Source organism: Rhinolophus hipposideros (assembly GCF_964194185.1).
Source record: "Rhinolophus hipposideros genome assembly, chromosome: 6".
Classification (NCBI taxonomy): Eukaryota; Metazoa; Chordata; class Mammalia; order Chiroptera; family Rhinolophidae; genus Rhinolophus; species Rhinolophus hipposideros.
This window is the reverse complement of record NC_138052.1, coordinates 99,113,443-99,131,518: the sequence shown is the minus strand read 5'-3', so window position 1 is coordinate 99,131,518 and position 18,076 is coordinate 99,113,443. Positions and strand designations below refer to the sequence as shown.

The 18,076-nt window shown below is 49.7% G+C and overlaps 1 protein-coding gene across 4 annotated transcripts in view; it reads left to right on the top strand.

Moving 5' to 3' along the window:
* The first annotated feature begins 756 nt into the window (after positions 1-756).
* Positions 757-18,076, top strand: part of ILKAP (ILK associated serine/threonine phosphatase) — a 25,539-nt gene continuing 8,219 nt past the window's right edge. Inside the window, exons 1-9 of one of the 4 annotated variants that reach the window (XM_081050668.1) lie at positions 757-972; positions 7,945-8,010; positions 8,474-8,530; positions 10,993-11,112; positions 12,312-12,438; positions 14,521-14,627; positions 15,017-15,110; positions 15,385-15,472; positions 16,855-16,976. In XM_081050668.1, the coding sequence (XP_080906794.1) occupies positions 918-972; positions 7,945-8,010; positions 8,474-8,530; positions 10,993-11,112; positions 12,312-12,438; positions 14,521-14,627; positions 15,017-15,110; positions 15,385-15,472; positions 16,855-16,976 (836 nt within the window). In that variant the 5' untranslated portion in view covers positions 757-917. Of the gene's footprint in view, positions 973-1,778; positions 1,942-2,080; positions 2,159-7,944; positions 8,011-8,473; positions 8,531-10,992; positions 11,113-12,311; positions 12,439-14,520; positions 14,628-15,016; positions 15,111-15,384; positions 15,473-16,854; positions 16,977-18,076 lie in introns of those variants that run through there. The other 3 variants (XM_081050669.1, XM_081050670.1, XM_081050671.1) reach the window with 3 other exon arrangements.

Sequence of the window (18,076 nt, the reverse complement as noted above, 5' to 3'; positions counted from 1 at the left end):
CGGCAGGAAAAGCAGACCAAGGCTAACCTTGTACTGGATAAAGAAGCAGCCATCACTCTTATTAGCCAAGATAGAGGGATGTTTGGCTTTTTTCGTAACTTGGACCATGTCCATATGTTGTCTGTGTTCAGACGTAGAGTGGCCTCGTTGTTGTCTTTTGCTGTCATAGCTTGATATGGATGTTCTACGAAATTGCGTCCATTCAATAGGACAACAAGGCCGGTCAGTGCGCACCAGGCCATCTCCCCGGCGTCCCGGCGCTTTTCTGGAACATCACGTGGAAGCCGCCCTTTCCCGTTCCCCCCACGGCTTCCCGTTCCCCCCGTGCCCGGGTGGGTGCAGACCCGTGGAGGGATGCCTCCTCTGCATGCTGCATCATACGGGGTCTCAGGCCTAAGGCTCAGAGCCCGTTGATGAAGCCTCGGTTCTGCAATCTCTAAAATGGGCTGGGGACGGAGGGCTGGGAAGACAAAGGGACGGACGGCATGTGAAAAGCCCCACGAAGTCTTCCCAGACATCAGGGCTCTACAGTTGCCCTTGAGCTCAGACATCTGTCTCTGGACCGGCCTTCTCGACATCAGCCACGGGCGGGCAGGACGGGCCGGCGCCGGACGCCACGAGACACACGGCGGCCGCAGCCCCAACTCCTCCCGCCCGGGGAGGGGCGGCCTGCGCGCGTGCGCGCCGCGCCGCCCCGCCCCCTCACTGCCCCACCCCGCTCGCGCGCAGAACTCTGGGGCGGCCGGGCCACGCCGCGCGCCGATTGGTGGCGTTCTGGACCCGCCTTCGGTTGATTGACGGCGCTGGGGCCCCGCCATCCCGTCGCTGACGCCGCCGCCGGGTGTGGAGCCCGCTGCCGCCGGGTGTGGGGCCCGCCGCCGCTCGCGGGCTGCGCGTCTGCCAACCCCGCCGCCGCCATGGACCTGTTCGGGGACCTGCCGGAGCCTGAGCGCTCGCCGCGTCCGGCTGCAGGTAAGCGGGTGGCCGCCGGGCGGGCGAGGGGCAGGGGGCGGGCTGACGGCGGCCCGGAGGCCCGCGGCGGGCGGCGGGGAGGCGCGGCGGGGCGAGCGCGGCCTGCGCGGGGCCGGGCCGCGGCGTGGGCGCCTCCGCCATGTTCGCTGCGCAGGAAGGAAGGGCCGGGGCGCGGGGCGCGGGGCGACGGCCGGCCCGGCCGCGCGTGCTTTGTGCGCGGCCTCACGTGCGCCGAGCGCCGGCCGGCCGCCCCCGGAACCCGCGCCGAGGCCCGCCGCCGTGGCGGGTGGGGCTGTGCTCCCCCCGAGCCTGACGTCGCCAGCGGCGGAGCCGCCCGCGGGGGGGAGGCCTCGCCCCGGTGCCTCGCAGGCTGCCGTGGACGCGGCCTCGGTTCCGCGCTCGCCCGCGTCCCACGCGCCGTGGGAGCCCCGGCGCAGCCGGCGGGACCCGCGCCCCCTGGCCCCGTGCCGGGCCTCCTGGTGCTCTCCTGCCCGGGACGTCGGGCTCCGTGCTGTGCTCGGGCCCGGTCGGCACACCTGGCGTGGGGGCGGGAAACAACTTGGGATTCGCGGGCGCGCCCCCGCTCGGTCGAGCCTGCGGGGCCTGGAAGCGGTGTTTCTGCATCAGCCGCCGGGTTTTGAGGCCTGCTCGGCGGGGCGCGGAGGGCCACGGGACCCAGCCCTCGCTTTCAACGAGCTTAGTTCTGAACGCGGGGGACCCCAGTTGGGACTGGCGACGTTAAGGACGGGGATCTGCTGAGTGCCGGCGGGAGTGACGTGTGCGGCCCATCGGGGAGCGGGGCAGGAGGCCGGCGGCGCTGTTGGAACTGGTCCTCTGAACGTGGCCGTGCTTCTCATTTGCGGAGGTTCCCGGCGGCCGGGCGCGAGGTGCTCCCCGGGGAACGTGCGGTCCTCCAGTTCGCCGAGCAAACCAGCGTAGAGCAGCGGTGTGACGTGGGCCCCAAAGAAGGTGTGGGTCTGCCCCCCACGGGGCCCGGGGGCTGGCTTGTCCTGTGTGAACGGCCTGGCCCTCTAGGCCGTTACTCCCACCGATGGCGCTGTGCCCTCCCCCACTGACCATTTTGATGGACTGAAGCAGCTAAACAACTGGCCCTTGAGCCAAGTGTACTCCACTCGGCCGTTTGTTTCTACATTGTTCTAGTTGTGCATAAAAACGCTGGTTTTGGGTATGTAGTCTTTGTTGATGGAGTATAATTTCTGTCTGAATATGTTTGGGGCGCAGTCTAGATTCGCAGATGTGCCTGGAAGCCTATCCTTTGTGTTTTTGTTTTTTTTAAACTCCATCATAACTTTTTACCTGAAATCAACATGGGTCTGTTTAGAGGAAGGCATCTTTAAGATGATTTAAAAAAAGAAACACCTGACAATTTTTTCAAAAATTTTTTTTAAATTTTCAATTATAATTGATATACAATATTATAATACTTTCAGATGCACAACATAATGATTAGACATTTATGTAACTGATGAAGTTATCCCCCAATAAGTCTAGTGCCCACGTGACACCGTACATAGTTATTATTATTGACTATATACATCCTGGTGAAAAACCTGACAACTCTTAAGTCTTACCAGTGGGCAGTTGGAAAGCCTGTTCGCAGGTACAGGATGAGGGGTGGGGGCTGCATGGTGTTTAAACACCCCTTCCCTGGAGGGTGGATTAGTGGGGTTCTCCCTGCCTGCAGGAAGGGTCGAGGCACTGTGACAGGCCCTGCTTGGCTGAGTGTATTTTTTAAAATAATTTTAAAAACAAAGAAGGCATGTGTGTTTGTAGATGACATGAAGCTGAGAGGGATAACTACTGAAGTGAGTGACAGAATTGGGATCAAAAGTTCTCTTGACAAGTAGTTAAAATCAACAAGAAGAATCTGATTTTGTGAAAATGCTGATTTTTGAAATGTGAAACGCCATTGTTTTTCAGAAGAGCTATGGTATTGACTGATAAAATTAAAAATGGGAGAAATGGAAACAAAATGGGAGAAATGAAAGGGAAAATAAGTTGGCTTTCTAAAGTGGATGGAAAGATGAAGCTAAACTGCACCGTTGTGAGCCTCACACCTGACGTGCAGGTGCCACAAGTTTTTGACTAATGCAGGAAGTGATAAAAGACCTGGTCATTTTCAGAGTCTCCAAGAAGAGTTGTTCGGGACATGGAATTAGAGGTTTCAAATTCGAACTCTGTTCTTACTAACTACCTTCTGTGGCTGTTCCTGTATCTGTGAAGTGGGGGTCTCACCTCCTGCTAACGTGTGGATTAGAGAAAGCACTGTAGAGCTCAGCGTGGGGTGGGGGGCGGCACATGGTCAGTGCCTGGTTGATGTTAGTGCATAGCTGTTAACTTCAACAGCTATTTAAGGGGCGCAGTGGATGCACTCTTCAGTGGGTTTTGTGGGAAATACTTAAGTGTCCAAAGGGAAGATAGATCACCCAGCTCAGATCACCAAGTGTATTTTGTTTAGTTCTTTGAATTTTGTTTTAAACATCACATCTAATATTCCTACGTCCAAGCCTTCCAATTTTTTATGGTCTGAAGAAAAATGTAGAAAGAATGCATTACAGGCATACGTCGGAGATATTGCGGGTTTGGGTCCAGACCACCGTAATAAAGCAGGAATCTGATAAAGTTAAGTCGTAATCTTTTTGCTGGTGGAGTGTGTTGCCTTCGGTTGGTTAAAAAAAAAAAACAACAGCATCTGTGAAGCACAGTAAAGTGAGGTGTGCCTGTTGATGTTTTCAGAATTTGTGCTAAATCAAGTTTTTTCATTCCAGCACTTACAGATTTGATTGCTGAATCAAGTTTACACACGTGCATTTGCACACACACAGGTGATCCTTGGACAGTGCAGAGGTTAGGGGCACTGTCTTCCCACGCGGTGGAAAATCTGCTGTAACTACATATGTAACTACAGCGGTGCCCTGCATGCGTGGATTCCCTACTGCACAGGTGACCTTGAATAATGCGGGTTTGACCTGTTCGAATCAATTGAAAACTCACTGTGTAAAAGTGGACCTTAATGGCTCAAACCCAAGTTGTGTGTGTTTGTAGGTTTCCTAAAAGAGAAAGTAACATTTGTTCACATCAGACAGAAGTGGAACTTCTCAATTGTATCATACTCATAAAAGTGCTGACTAGGTGTCTTTAAGATCGGTTGCTCATATTTGGTAATCCAAGCCAGTTAAAGGTGTGCTGGTTTAAGGTGGCTTTGCCAGTCACCTGGTTTCTGTTTTATAGCGTAGTTCTTTCACATACTAGGTTGCTACATCAGGACACTTTAAAACTGAGGGTCAGCTGTCAAGGACTAAATAAACATTTGCTTGGCAGGACATCTTCAAAATATTTCTAAGAAAAATTGGAGATCTAAATGTAAAATAAAGGTTATTTTAAGATGTTAGAAAAAACTTAGACTCATTGTAAAACTTCAGAGTTTAGCAAGAAAAAACTCAAGTTATAAAAAATTAAAATGGATTTAACTATGTTAAAATTAAAAATTTCTGCAGGACAAAATACCAGAAAGGCAAAAGACAATTTGAGAGAAAATAATTGCCATACATAGCGCTTAAGGTTACTATCTCTAATAAGTAAAAGGCTCAGATTAATAAGAAAAAGACAGATAACCCGTTAGAAAAATGGTCAAAGGATGTATCCTGACAGGTTATGGAAGAAGAAGTGCAAATGTCCCATCAATGGGAACCAGTCACGAGGAGAGGAGTAGCATGTCACTGGTGTTCCACTCTTTTCACCCATCAGATTTCAGAATTGGCAGCGTGGTCAGAATGTAGAGAAACAGACATTCTCATGAAGTGTGTTGGGAGTGGAAGTTATCACGTTTTTGAAACAGTTTTCGGCACCTGTTGAATTTAAACTACTAATACCTTTGACCAGCAGTCTAGCAGATTAAAGATGTGTGTGTAAGGTTGTTTATTGTGGCGTTGTTTGTCATGTAAAAAACTGGAATTGGCCTGCACACCCATCACTAAGGGAACTGGACAAGTGCTTGGCTCTGCTGCTCGTGTGGACTAGTACGCGACTGTTGGAAAGAATAATTAGGCCCCGCAGTGCTGGCTGGGGACGAGCCCTGATGGCCTGCGTGAATAGTGAGACGTGTAGAGGCTCGTGCCCAGCAAACTTCTACCTTTAAAAGCCTAAAATGCACGTACAGTGTGTGTGTTGTGTGTTACATGCCATTGAGTGGGCTCTGACTCCTGGTGACCCTACGAATGAGTGACGTCCGCAGTGTCCTGTGCTCAAAATACAAGTGCATGAGCATAAAGGAAAGTGGGAAGCGTACGCTCCACAGTTACTGTGGTTGGGAAGTGTGGTGGGAGGCGGGGCGGTTTCCTAATGCTAATACCTCTCTGGAGTTTGGGACACACGTATGGAGTTGAAAAGAAAATTCGGGTATCAAAACAGTTTAGGCAAAATATTTGATCTCTGTATTGTGCATAGCAACCGTTAGCCAGCCTGAATGGGATCGGTCCAAGGGCATTGTTCTCAGCATAGTGTGTAACTTTCAGGAGACTTAGGTTCAGAATGTAGATAACTAAAAAAAAGTCCTGGGTGACGTGAACTGTAATGAAAAATTGTCTTCAGCCTTGTTTCATTATTAGGGTTCTTATGTTTTGAATTTGGGGGGCCTCTTCCAAAGTTTTGGGTCAAGGTCATACTTTGTGCAATGATAGCAGCCCCAGTACTTTGAATTACTGTTTAGAATAGGATGTAAGGATCTGGATAATCAGAAGTTCCCCTTAGAGCATCTGTGACCTATGGGTTTTTTAAAAAAGACCCAGAGGCGAGCTAGCATTGAGTTTGATCCTCATGTTGAGACAGAAGGTACTCTGGAGATGTTCAGACCTCGGGTTTATCATCGTGGGGTTGTGCTGGCTTAATGAGCTGGTCTCGGTGCTGTCCTCCAGCCACACCTCGTGGGTGCGGGGGCCTGCAGGGTAGCGCCCTGCCAAGAACGTGGGCTGCGGACCAGGAAGCCAGGGTTTGAATCCCCACTCCTCACTGTCTCTCTCGGGCAGCTGTTTAACTTAAGTGCCTCAGTTTCCTCATCAGTGAGCGACAGTAATAATAATCCACCTCCCAAGGTCAGTATAAGTATTAAATGCACTAAAGTTGGAAGAGTGCCTGGCAGGCAGTGAATGTCAGTGATCATTTTTATTAACAGTTCTCAGTTGTGACAACAAAAGCGTGAGGTGATCTCATGTGTTTCATTGAAATACCACTCACGGTATTCCAGTGAGGCAAGAGGGGCCATTCCATTCAGCAGGAGGAGGTGGGTCGTTCTCAGGGCGTGCTCAGTTGCGGGGAGTATCCTCCACTGAGTTGTAGTCAAAGGAGAAGGGCCAGCCTAGCGCTACAGCTGGGGCTTCCTGTGAGGCATGCGTGCTGCCAGCGCCCCCCCCCCCATTGGACATAGGCAGTAGAGAGACCTGATTTAGAGGGGAGTTCAGTTCAGAAATTAAAATCTGACAAGGCACAGTGGAAGGGTCGCTTGTTCTCCAGGTTGTCCTCCCTATAATGTCCCCTGTCCCACAATGCCTGGCTCTCTGTCCCCGCTGAAATCCCAGGCAACTTTGAGTGTCAGGAGAATGGGCTTTCTGTTGGTTACACCCAGTGCAGTGTGGATTTCCCTTGGAAGCGCCTGCTAGGATATTTGGGGTTCTTGCAGGAGGATTACTACAGTGAGGAAATGGTTCTCCTAAATAAATGCCTTTGAATGTCCTCCTAATGCCCTTGAATACTTGCCAGACAGTCCTTATGTCGCTGGTGAGAAAAAGGAAAGTACTTGCAACGGTAATACTTAATTTTTGTTTAGGGTAATCCTGAGGGATAAGAATATGATTTAGTGGAATAGTCATTTCCCATTTGCCTTAGGAGTATAAAGCAGAAGAGTTACGTTTTGTTAAATCAGGAATTTATTTGGGTATTAAGGTAGCACTTCTGACCTCAAGACTCCTGAAGACATTTCCTTCCTTGGAGTTTATAGATTTTAATTAAAATTTTTCGTTTTTAAAAGAGTACAGTTGACACCCAGTTTATTCCTCCATAGAGACAAAAGGTGCTATAGATGAATTGGGTTTTAAATGAGTGCATTTCTGTGCTTGAACTCTGAGAAACAAGTGATGGAACAAGGTCTATTTAGTTGAGTGTTGAGCTTACAGGATGTGACCTGGTACCTTCAGCATCTTCAGCCCTTTGTGTCGTCCCCCCCCCCCCCCGTGCCCCCGCCCACGTTCCTGTGTGCCCTTTCCTATGTTTAATAGCTTAAATAGAAATTGGGGGGAAAGCTGGGGAATAAGGGATTGTGGTTAAATGTTATGTGGAAAGGGATAACAGAATAAAACATTTAAGAAGTATTTTGTTGTGTAAGCCTTTGGGTTTTTAGATAAAAATTTCTCGGGCATTCTCCTGAGTTGATCTTGGAGTAGCTCCAATTCCTCGCCATGTTTTCTCCGTAGACACTTCTGCGTCTGTGACGGTGCTGCGGGCGCCACGTAAGACAGGTTTGCGTCCTTCAGCCTCTCATCTCTGTGCTCGTTGGTTTCCCGTTCTGCTTGGTGGTCAATTCAGAATGTTACGGAAATGGGATTTTGTTGTCTTGCTCTAGAATCGGTTTTTTTCTTCTCAGGATTCACTTGAAAGAAAGATTTTTGAATGTTTGTTACTTTCAATACTGAAATTATCAAGAAAAACACTTGTTTTTCTCAAGTTACCCAGTGTCCCCTAAAATGCTTGTTGGGTCATCTTTCACAGCTTTTATGTTGACTGGAACTGTTGGAAACAAATATCCATGTTAAATAACTGTCAAGAAGATATTTTTTAAAATAAATTTTGTCCAACAGGGAGGAGAAAATGTGAATTTAATAGCAACAGTCTCAGACGTCTCCCCCTTTGAAAGCCCCTGGTGGCCGGTGACCACACTCTAAGCATGTGTCCATGTCCTAGGGAAAGAAGCCCAGAAAGGACCTCTGCTCTTTGACGACCTGCCTCCAGCCAGCAGTGCTGACTCAGGTACAGTCTCCAGGCTGTCCCAGGTGTGTGTCAACGTGTCATCCTGGGCTTGTAGTTGTCTCAATCTTTTTCCCTTTCCCCCATTTTCAACACACAGATGTTTTAGGTGTTGGACTGTCTTAAGTTTTGAATCCATGGCATCAGGTAAGGCAGAAAAATCCACTAGTTGCTAGCCCTGAGAAACTGCGTAAAAATGTTGAGCAGCTTTCTCTGGTTCGTTTGAGTGTTTATTTTACTAGCTGAAATAGGATTTAACTCTAAGGCAGGTTTTTGTTTCCTTTCATTGATAGGACTTTAAAATAGGTTCAAGGCCTTATTTACTGCAGTCTGAGTTGCCATTGGATTGACACAAGAGTTTTGAGTTTATTTCAATGACCTGCGTAGGTGTCCTGGTGGGATGGATTCTGAAACTTAGGCCTCATCCAGGTTTTGTGGGTTCACTAAGTGTTCTGCTGTGTTTCAGGGTCAGGGGGACCTTTGCTTTTTGACGATCTCCCACCAGCCAGCAGTGGTGACTCAGGTAAGTGGAAGGGAAAAAAATCCACTGTGCTAATGGAAATAATATGAATTTTACTCTTACATGAAATTGATTTAAAGCTTTTAACAGGGTTAGGGTGACATTAAATCATAGTACAGCAGAAGGTTTATTAGAACTAAATAGGCACCATCGGGTGGAAGCAGAAAGATTAGATACTTAAACACTGCATCATTTTTTGGTCACTTTTTTTTTAACTTCTTAGGGTTTAGCCTCTTACAACTGACTAAGAATTAAGAGTTCAGTATTTAATTTGAAATTTTTAACTTTTTTTTTTTTAAATATCAGTATCGGTCATTCTGGTTTCCTTGTTATGTTCCTAACAGACCCAAATGTGTCCGGCAGGTGTCTGAATATATGAAACACAGTTAAAATATTTTCAGTTCCCTGAACCTATAAATACAGATAAACAGGTCTTCTGTTTTATGCTACTTACATTAAAAAGAATTTTGATTCAAGAAAACAAAGTCTGAATGACACTGGTTTAGTGACTGGTACAGACCGTGTGCAGGAATTTTCCAGGCCCTCATTAATTATTTTCCAGTCAATTCATAGGTTCTCAAGATTCTGTTTATTGATGTAATTTTATTTTTGTCAAGCCTATTAACATTGGCTTTACCTCTTCTGTGAATGTTTAACTTCTTTTTATGTCCCAGTTAAGTAGAAGGGAAGAATAGAGCAGATTCCTCTGGGGTGTCATAATGAGGTCTCTAGTATTTCTCTCACTGACAACTTCTCCCCACAGTGAGGGGAAGGTACTGCCATCGGGGCTCAGTGGGGTTGTAGACTGTCTTTTTTCACATGCAGTTGTCAAATAGAATACTTGATGCTTTTCAGATAGCTTTTTTGTATTGTTAATTCATTACCATAAAATCATTGGCATTAGTCTAGAAAGTATGGCTTGAATTAGTACAGTTCCTATATTTAGAAAAAGTATTACAATCATCTTACATACCCATACCAAAAAACGACAGCATTCTCGTGCTCACAATTTCGCCTAGAACCTTCCCAATAAAGATAGGACATTTAGTTATAATGAAAGTTAATTACATATGCGCAGACAGGGCTCCTACAGATTTAGTAAAAGGAAGAACAACTCAGCATAGCTGTTTTAGTTGTCCACAGGGCAAAAGACAATAAACCGGGAACAACTGACACGCCACACCACCATCAACGGGTTTGATGGTTTGGGACACAGAATCCAGTCTTGCATGCACTGTTCTGGATTTCTTGAGAAGACATGTTCTTCTCAAGGAGGCAAGAACCATTTACAAGAATTGACGACATTCTAGGACATAAAGTGAGTCCCCGTAAAGAATCAACTTCATGTACAGACCACATTCTCTGGCTAGTGTGATTCAATTAGAAGTCAGTAACAAAGCTTTAAAAATTTCTCTGTTTTGCAACTTAAAAGAAAGGAAGAATCTTGTACGTACTCATTGGGAAAACAGAAGACAGTAAGTGACAGGAGGCTAATGGAGAGACCATTGGGAGAGTCTGTTGGAAACGTCCCTGACATTTTCTCAGTTAATCTGCCTTGTTATGTGGGGCGGCACGTGTGTTGTATTAATACTGTTGTGTGAAATAAGAGTCAACTACTTGCAAAAGGACCGATTATAAAATGCAGGGACATTTTTCTTCTTTTCCCTCAGTACTCAGAAATGTCTGGCAAAAAGTAGTTGACTAATGGTCACATGCTTTTACACCTAAGTGCGGAAAATATCGGGGCCACTTAGGACAGCAGCGGCCATTTGTTGGCGACTCGATGGCACTGTGGTGCCCATCGGTTTCAAAACAACCCTGAGATGACCGTATTCTCTGAGCTGTGGGTGACAAACTGGGGCTGGAAGGTTAACTAACGCCTTAGGGACACCCCTTCCTCGTGAGTGGCAGAACTGGGACTTGAAACGAGACCTTTCTAACCTCGTCCACATTGCAGGGGCTCTGAGCGCTGACTTTGGGTTCACATTCACCCCTCACAGCTGGGAACGGCCTCAGCAGCCCTGCTGTGCCTCGGTATACATAGAGTTCTTAAAGTCCGACATTGACTGTATTTTCAGCCTTTTTTGGCACTTGTGATTTTTAGAACTTGTTCAGGATGTGCCACTTGGTGGACTTTGGAAACTTCCCTATTTATAAATAAGAGCCCGTGGACGTAAAGCTCACGTGTGTGCGGCAGCCCGAACACAGGTGTGTCTTTTGACCAGAGATGCCTCTCTCGCAAAGCCTCTTACGGTTGGTGTGAACAGGGCCTGGGCCCTGACTCGTGGCCTCCCCTGGGGGTGCCCAGGCGCCCTGCCGTGGAGTCAGGACTGCTGTGCCTGCTCAGCCAGGCCGCACTGGAATGTCGCTCTGTTTTCAAGGGCTGGGACGGCCCCAGTCTGCCTGGGGGTCTTTGTGTAGCAGTCTCCAGCTGTGTTTCTGTCTGCTTTTCTCTTTATTTCCAGGTTCTCTTGACACCTCCGTACCCACAGTGGTGAAGAATGAAGGGAAAGGAGCAAAGAGAAAAACCTCTGAAGAAGAGGAGAATGGCAGCGAAGAGCTTGTGGAAAAGAAAGTTTGTAAAGGTTTTAGACAGTTTGAAAACAAATGTATTAGACTTGGTATTTTAAAACCACCCAGAGCAAAACCAAGCTCAGCTTTCTGACAGGACTTCCTTCTTGTGTCTGTATATGAGAAGTGGGTAGGACTCCCTTTCTGCAGACAGGTTTCCATGTTTAGCTGTGTTTCCTCTCTCTGCTTTGCGTGGGCATCTTGGACCCTGACCCCACCTTCGTCACGCGGGAAGCCTCCTTTTGTTCCGGGGGTTCAGAAGTACGTTGCCCACCCAGTTTCTCTCTGAGTCCCTGTCTTGTCACAGCCTGATGGTCAGCGCTCAGGGTTCTGTGGTGACCTCAGTGGGCAGCTTCCCGCGAGAGCCCGGCGCTGGGAAGGCGATCGGAGTTGGTCGTCAGCTTTGTGACTTGTCATAGTGGGGAAGAAATGAAAAGCACCGAGGAGAAATCCCTGTGGGTGTTTGGTCACTGCACCCGACCACTTTGTCCTTCGGAGCCATAGAGCGCCCAAGGACGTGTGTGAAAGGCCCTTCTTCTCAACTCTGCGGGCCGCAGCTGAGAACGTCACCCCCCAGCCTACACTGTTCCGTGCCTGCCAGCAGCAGCCCTTGAGAAGCTCCTTTGTTCCTGATGTGGCCCCAGGGGTCAGAAAGTGACCAGGAGCTTGCCCAGCCTGGCCCTTAAACATAAATAGGTTTCTGTGCCCACAGGGACTCCTGTCTCCTTTTCTTCCTCAGTTGTTCAAATTCTTCACTAGCCTCAAGCATGAAATGCATATTTTCTGATGCCCAACAGGGCTCTTGGGATAAACTACTTACTCGCATGTCTCTGAAGTAGAAATTTTCCTGTCTCATGAAATTACTGACCAGACCAGATTTGCTTATGATTCCTTCCCTGTTCCAATCCCACTTCTGAGGGTGACAGCACGCCCTGCTCTGGTGCTCTCATTTGTCGCCTTCTTAAATGAGCTGTCCTTCCTATACGAACTGCTGCCCACTGTTCAGCCTTGCAGAAATGGGCCCCACTCAACAGTGGTCTGATCGGGGTTGCAGACTTGCTGCGGGGAGATGTCCTGCGGGGTGTAGCTGTGTGTTTGCTCTGTTAGGACCCTGCTGCGTTCAACAGCCCGAGGTCGCTCTCCTTTGCTCTGGGACTAGGGCTTCCAGAGGGAAGGGCACAGTTTTGTATTGGCTCTGTTCTCTTTTCCTCAGCCTCTTCAGTGATCTTTGGCTTGAAAGGCTACGTGGCCGAGCGGAAGGGTGAGCGGGAGGAGATGCAGGATGCCCATGTGATCCTGAACGACATCACCGAGGAGTGCAGTCCGCCATCGTCCCTCATGTGAGTTCCACGCTCCAGCGCCTGGCTGCAGACACATCTCGGGACCGAAGCCTGACTGGGGTGTGGGGCTGTTTGTACGTGTTAGGACGGACATGGGCTGTCCAGTTTGTACGTGTTAGGATGGACATGTATCACTCAGGCTGCTTGGTTCAAGCTTAGTACTTCTCAGCTGGGAGTGACTCTCCCCTCCCCCGAAATTTCTGGTTGTCACGGTGGAAGGGTGCTGCTGGCCTGTGGTAGAGGACGCCGGGGATGCTGCCAAACCCCACAGCAAACGCAAGGAATTGTCCAGCGCCAAACGTCAGCTGTGCTGAGGTTCAGAAGGCCTGCTCCATGGGCACTGGCTCTGCCACAGTGGGCCTTTGGGGTGTATTACTCCTCACTAGTGTCTGAAGAGCTGGCAGGGACCATTCTGAGCCTGTGACCCAGAAGACAGAGGCGCAAGCCACTGAGTCCAGCAGTGAGTGGTGATCCAGAGAGCAGTACAGGGAGCAAGGGCACCGAGATGGCATCAACGAGAAGAAAAGGGGGGAGAATTTCCTACATCTGTGCAAACTAAAATGAAGCCTTCCGGCTGGGTCTTAGGCATGGAGAAAAAGCAGCTGGAAGGTAGGACACGGAGGCGGCCATTCCCATGCATTGTGTTCACACATCTGATCATGTGCGTGTTACGTAATACATGCCACCTGATGGCCATAATCACACAATCTCTGCATTACATGCAGTAACTGACACCAGTGGGTCGTTACCATGCAGTGTGCTGGAGCCATTGGTGCCAGTGGCTTTGTCCAGTGGATGAGGCCTAATGAGGCGGTGACTGCACACATGCACCCATTGGTCGCCAGTGTCAGGAGGGTGCTGTGGGGTTGCCCTGCTGCAGGGCACCCGGGGACGGATCCTTGGGGTGGACTTACTTGGGAACACTAAACCCACCTAGCAGAGAGCGTGCTGTAAGTTAACAGTTCTGACGTCCACACCAGGTGACGTTTCTTTTCTTAAGGCTCATGATGTCCCAAACTGAAAAGGAATTCAAAAAATGTTAGGAAAAAGAGCAGCTCTGCAGAATAAATGTCATTTCTCCTGGGCATTTTGTTTTCTTGAAGCAGTTTATTAATGCTATTTATGTCATATATGTGAGTTTTTGGGCAAAACTTGGAATGGAATAGGAATAAACCTGGGAAGATAGCCTTTAAGAATGAGACACCGAGCCGGCCCAGTGGCTCAGGCGGTTAAAGCTCTATGCTCCTAACTCCGAAGGCTGCCGGTTTGATTCCCACATGGGCCAGTGGGCTCTCAACCACAAGGTTGCCGGTTCAACTCCTCGAGTCCCGTAAGGGATGGTGGGCTCCGCCCCCTGCAACTAAGATTGAACACGGCACCTTGAGCTGGGCTGTCGCTGAGCTCCCGGATGGCTCAGTTGTTTGGAGCGCGTCCTCTCAACCACACAGTTGCCAGTTCAATTCCTCAACTCCCGCAAGGCATGGTGGGGCTGTGCCCCCTGCAACTAGTAACGGCAACTGGACCTGGAGCTGAGCTGTGCCCTCCACAACTAAGACTGGAAGTACAACTTGAAGCTGAACGGCACCCTCCACAACTAAGATTGAAAGGACAACGACTTGCAAAAAGAGTCCTAGAAGTGTACATTGTTCCCCTTTCCCAATAAAATCTTTAAAAAAAAAAAAAAAGGAATGAGACACTCGTCAGAGTTTGAGGAACCATTCTGGAACTACCCCGTTCTTACAGATATTTTGACTGTCTGGGATCAGTAATTGTTTACCTGTGTCTAGTGTTTAAAACTAAATCGCTTTAAATAGGAAAGAGTTCTGAATTTTAGTTTCATTGTCAGTGAAAAATTAAGAGTAAATATACCTTGATTTTTGAAACAAGTGTGAGTGATTAACTTCTCATTTGAAAGTACCATGAAAGTCACTTAAATGCTATCGCCTTTTTTTCCATTTGTAACGGTGTGACTGGTGTCTGACGTGGGACTTGCGGTGTCTTGTTAATAAGATTTCAAAGCTTTAACAGAAAGGAGCGACGTTTGCTGTGAGCATCCCTTTGACTCTGAATTCATTCCTCTAGTACCCGCGTTTCGTATTTTGCTGTTTTTGATGGACACGGAGGAATCCGAGCCTCAAAATTTGCCGCGCAGAATTTGCATCAGAACTTAATCAGGAAATTTCCTAAAGGTGAGGCTGAGAACTGAATCGGCTTGTGTTCATTCGATGTTTGCTGTTTGTGTGAGGCGGTGAGGAAGGTCATTTTGGCTTTAGCAGAGAATCGCTGGTGACAATGAAAAGAGCGGGATTCAGAGGAGTGGGCCCCAGGGAAGCAGGTGTAGCAGCCGTGCACGTGTGGCCTGTAGCACTTCTCGTGTCTGAGTGATGGGCAGCTCTCGGGAAGGGTCTGGGCGCAAGTGCGTGTCTGGTCTTTATACTTGGGCAACCACTGTACCCAGTGCAAGTGGCACTGTCTCCTAGGCAAGGACATAGGTGGCCTGTGGTCCTAGTGCACATAGTGACAGTGGGAGGAGGGAACATCCCCTCTTGGGCGTTTGTTTCCTGTTCCTCTGTAACAGGAGATGTCATCAGTGTGGAGAAAACCGTGAAGAGATGCCTTTTGGACACTTTCAAGCACACTGATGAAGAGTTCCTTAAACAAGCTTCAAGCCAGTGAGTACAGCCTTGGGAAGATGTGAGTGGAGTGTGTGTTGTTTCCTACACGTGCTTCAGGTCTTCTGATTTGGTTTAATACTCATGCTCACTGTAAATACTTAGAGCCACGTAAGCTCTTGTACCGCTGCCTAAGTTTGAAGCGGAACGAAAGCACGTGTCAAAGAAGCGGTCTGTGTTCAACTATAAGACACTTGCCCGTTCAGCCCTGGAAAGTAGCCTCAGAGTGTCGGCATGGTGGTGCTGATTGTGTCTCTGATGTCTCTCCCCCTAGGAAGCCTGCCTGGAAAGATGGGTCCACTGCCACATGTGTTCTGGCTGTAGACAACATTCTTTATATTGCCAACCTCGGAGATAGTCGGGTATGTGGCCCCAGAGCCACCCACTTAGATACCAGCATGTCGTATGGGGAAGTCCGTGGCAAGCGCTTGCTCAGTAGAATAAAATGACGGTGGCGGGTTGGAACCGAGTGGGTGCCGCAGGGGTCTGCAGAGTCTCGGTTCCAGGCAGGGGCACGGCAGCTAAGCTGGAGCACTTTGTCCTCTGGGAAGATGGGGGCCTGTAACAGACCTCGCCCGCTTTCAGACTGAAACCTGCTCTTTTGAATTCGTTTGCTCTGCTTTCTTTTGTGTGTGCACTACCTGGGTGGTACGGTGTGTGCAGGTAACTGAAATATGCTTGAACTGCCATTCTCTGACCTCAGGCAGCATGAACGAAAAGTATTTCCGAATCCCTGCCTCTCAGAATCATGTGATTTCAGATGAAGTCAGAAGCTGTAGCCAGCACAGTGCTTGGGTGTGGGCCGTTCACGTACTGAGCCCAAGCCACGTGGCTGAAGGAGAAAACCCAGTCATTTCCCACTCGTGACAGCCTGGTCCCAGTCACTATGGTGGGACATGTCCCTCACAAGGCTGGCTTCAGCCCCTCCCCCTCTGTATCAGTGCCATGGCCGCTTTCTGGGCAGCCTCGTGTCCCTTCAGCGGTCATGGAGATGAGGTGACCCTCCCCGCTCTTGGGCAGCACCTTTAGACTGGGAGACAGCTGTCCCCACAGCCCTCATGGCCTTTAGGGTGCTCTGTGTATTTACAGAGGAAATGAACACTGGGGACACAGCGGTGAGCATCACAGGTGACAATCCCCGCCTGGTAGTGTTGATATTCTGGTGGTTCTCCCGTAGGCCGTCTCTAGTACGGAGGAGTTTAGACCGAATAACGGGAGAATAAGCATGAGTAAAATTGGGCAAAAAAAAAGGACTTGCAGTTAGTTGGGCTCAGATTTGAGCCCTGGCGCTGTGTGACATCAGGCGTGATGCTTACCCTCTGGGCCTTGGCTTCCTCTGTCAGCTGCGGGTTTAGCCAGACGTTAGCGCACGGTCAACATGGTGGGGACACACGGGGACGCACTTGTCAGTGTGCCCAACTTGGCCTCATCTTAAGCTCGTTGAGTGGGGACTTGGCCCAGGGCCTTTGATAGTCATTAGGTGGCTCCCTTTCATGTCACCATGAGAAGACGTGGCCATGGGAGGCTGAGCCTGGCTATGGTCATCCAGCAGCATGTACCCAAGTGAGACCCTCATTGGGGCCTCTCCCCGACTGGTGTCTCTCTGACACTTGGCTGCGACTTTGATCTTGAGTTTGTCCGCGGGAGTCTGAATCTGAAATTCATTGTCACCTTTTCCCTTGGACTGCTAACCCAGGGCGCTTGCTCCCCGAATTTCACCATGTTGTAATGTCCATCTCCCCAGGCAATCCTGTGTCGTTACAATGAGGAGAGTCAAAAACACGCGGCCTTAAGCCTCAGCAAGGAGCATAATCCAACCCAGTACGAAGAACGAATGAGAATACAGAAGGCCGGAGGGAATGTCAGGTAACCGGGTGCTGCCGGGACCCGGGGAGGCGGGCTGTCCACTGTGAAAGCGGCCGGCAGCCCTCTGAGGGTAGCACTTTCCACGTGCAGCTGTGAGTGCGGTGAAACTGAGGTCTGGCCTGGTGAAGCAGGAGAATGGAGCTTGTAGGAGTTCACGTATGTCCTGTGGGAGCGAACAGTGTGGACACGAAACATGCCTCCCTCAGTTTGCAGGAGTTGGAAACTGGCCTCGGATTGCAGTTCTTCATGTGCAGCGTTTCCGTGTGCCTGGGAGCTTCCATAAATACTGGCGCTTGTCCCCACCGAGGAAGCTCGTTTCCGGTGAATTCTCCGGAGAAAACATCTAAAGTGGTTCAGACTGTAAATGCTTGTTGGCTGACCCTGTCTGGGCTCCCTGGGGAGCACTCTTCTGGCCCGGGGGCCGCTGGGGCTTGGCTCCGCCTGCGGCACTTCCATGGGCCTCAGTGTTTGAGGACTGTGCACCTGTCCTGAGCCATCGCTTGCCTTGTGTCCACGGTAGGAAAGGAGGGTCATTTCTCTACTGTAGGGTCCCAACCCAGGGACATGGCATTGTGGCTGTGACCAGAAGTGTGTTCTGGTTCATTGTAGTTTGTTGGAGATGAGAGAGAAGTGAGGCTGCAGTCACTTGTCCTTGGATGTGTTGTGTGTCTAGGGAGGTGATAGCCCAGGCCTAACCCACAGCGGTGCGGGCCAGCCTGACAGGAAGCAGAACTGGCCTGTTTACCCAGACTGCTGGGTCAGGGAAGGTGACTTGAGCATGAATTGCGGCCACATATGTGAGCACCGAGGGGCCCACAGGCCTGGTGTCAGACCCTGCCCGGTGCCGTGGACCTGATTTTCCCCCCGTGACTGCTGTGGAAGGCAGTGCGCCCGCGTGGGAACCGTGTTACTGTCAGCATCGCCTTGTCTGCCACCCTTACAACTCTGCCTGAACTCCCGGAAGACTGGGCCTGGAGGATGCTGTGGCTGAACGAGCAGCTGGGTTGCAGCTTCTTCCTGTTTCCCACTTAGGAAGGGCCGTGCTCAGGTGCCTTCGGGGCCTTTTGCCAGTGGGGCCCAGGGGGAAGCTCAGACGGCCC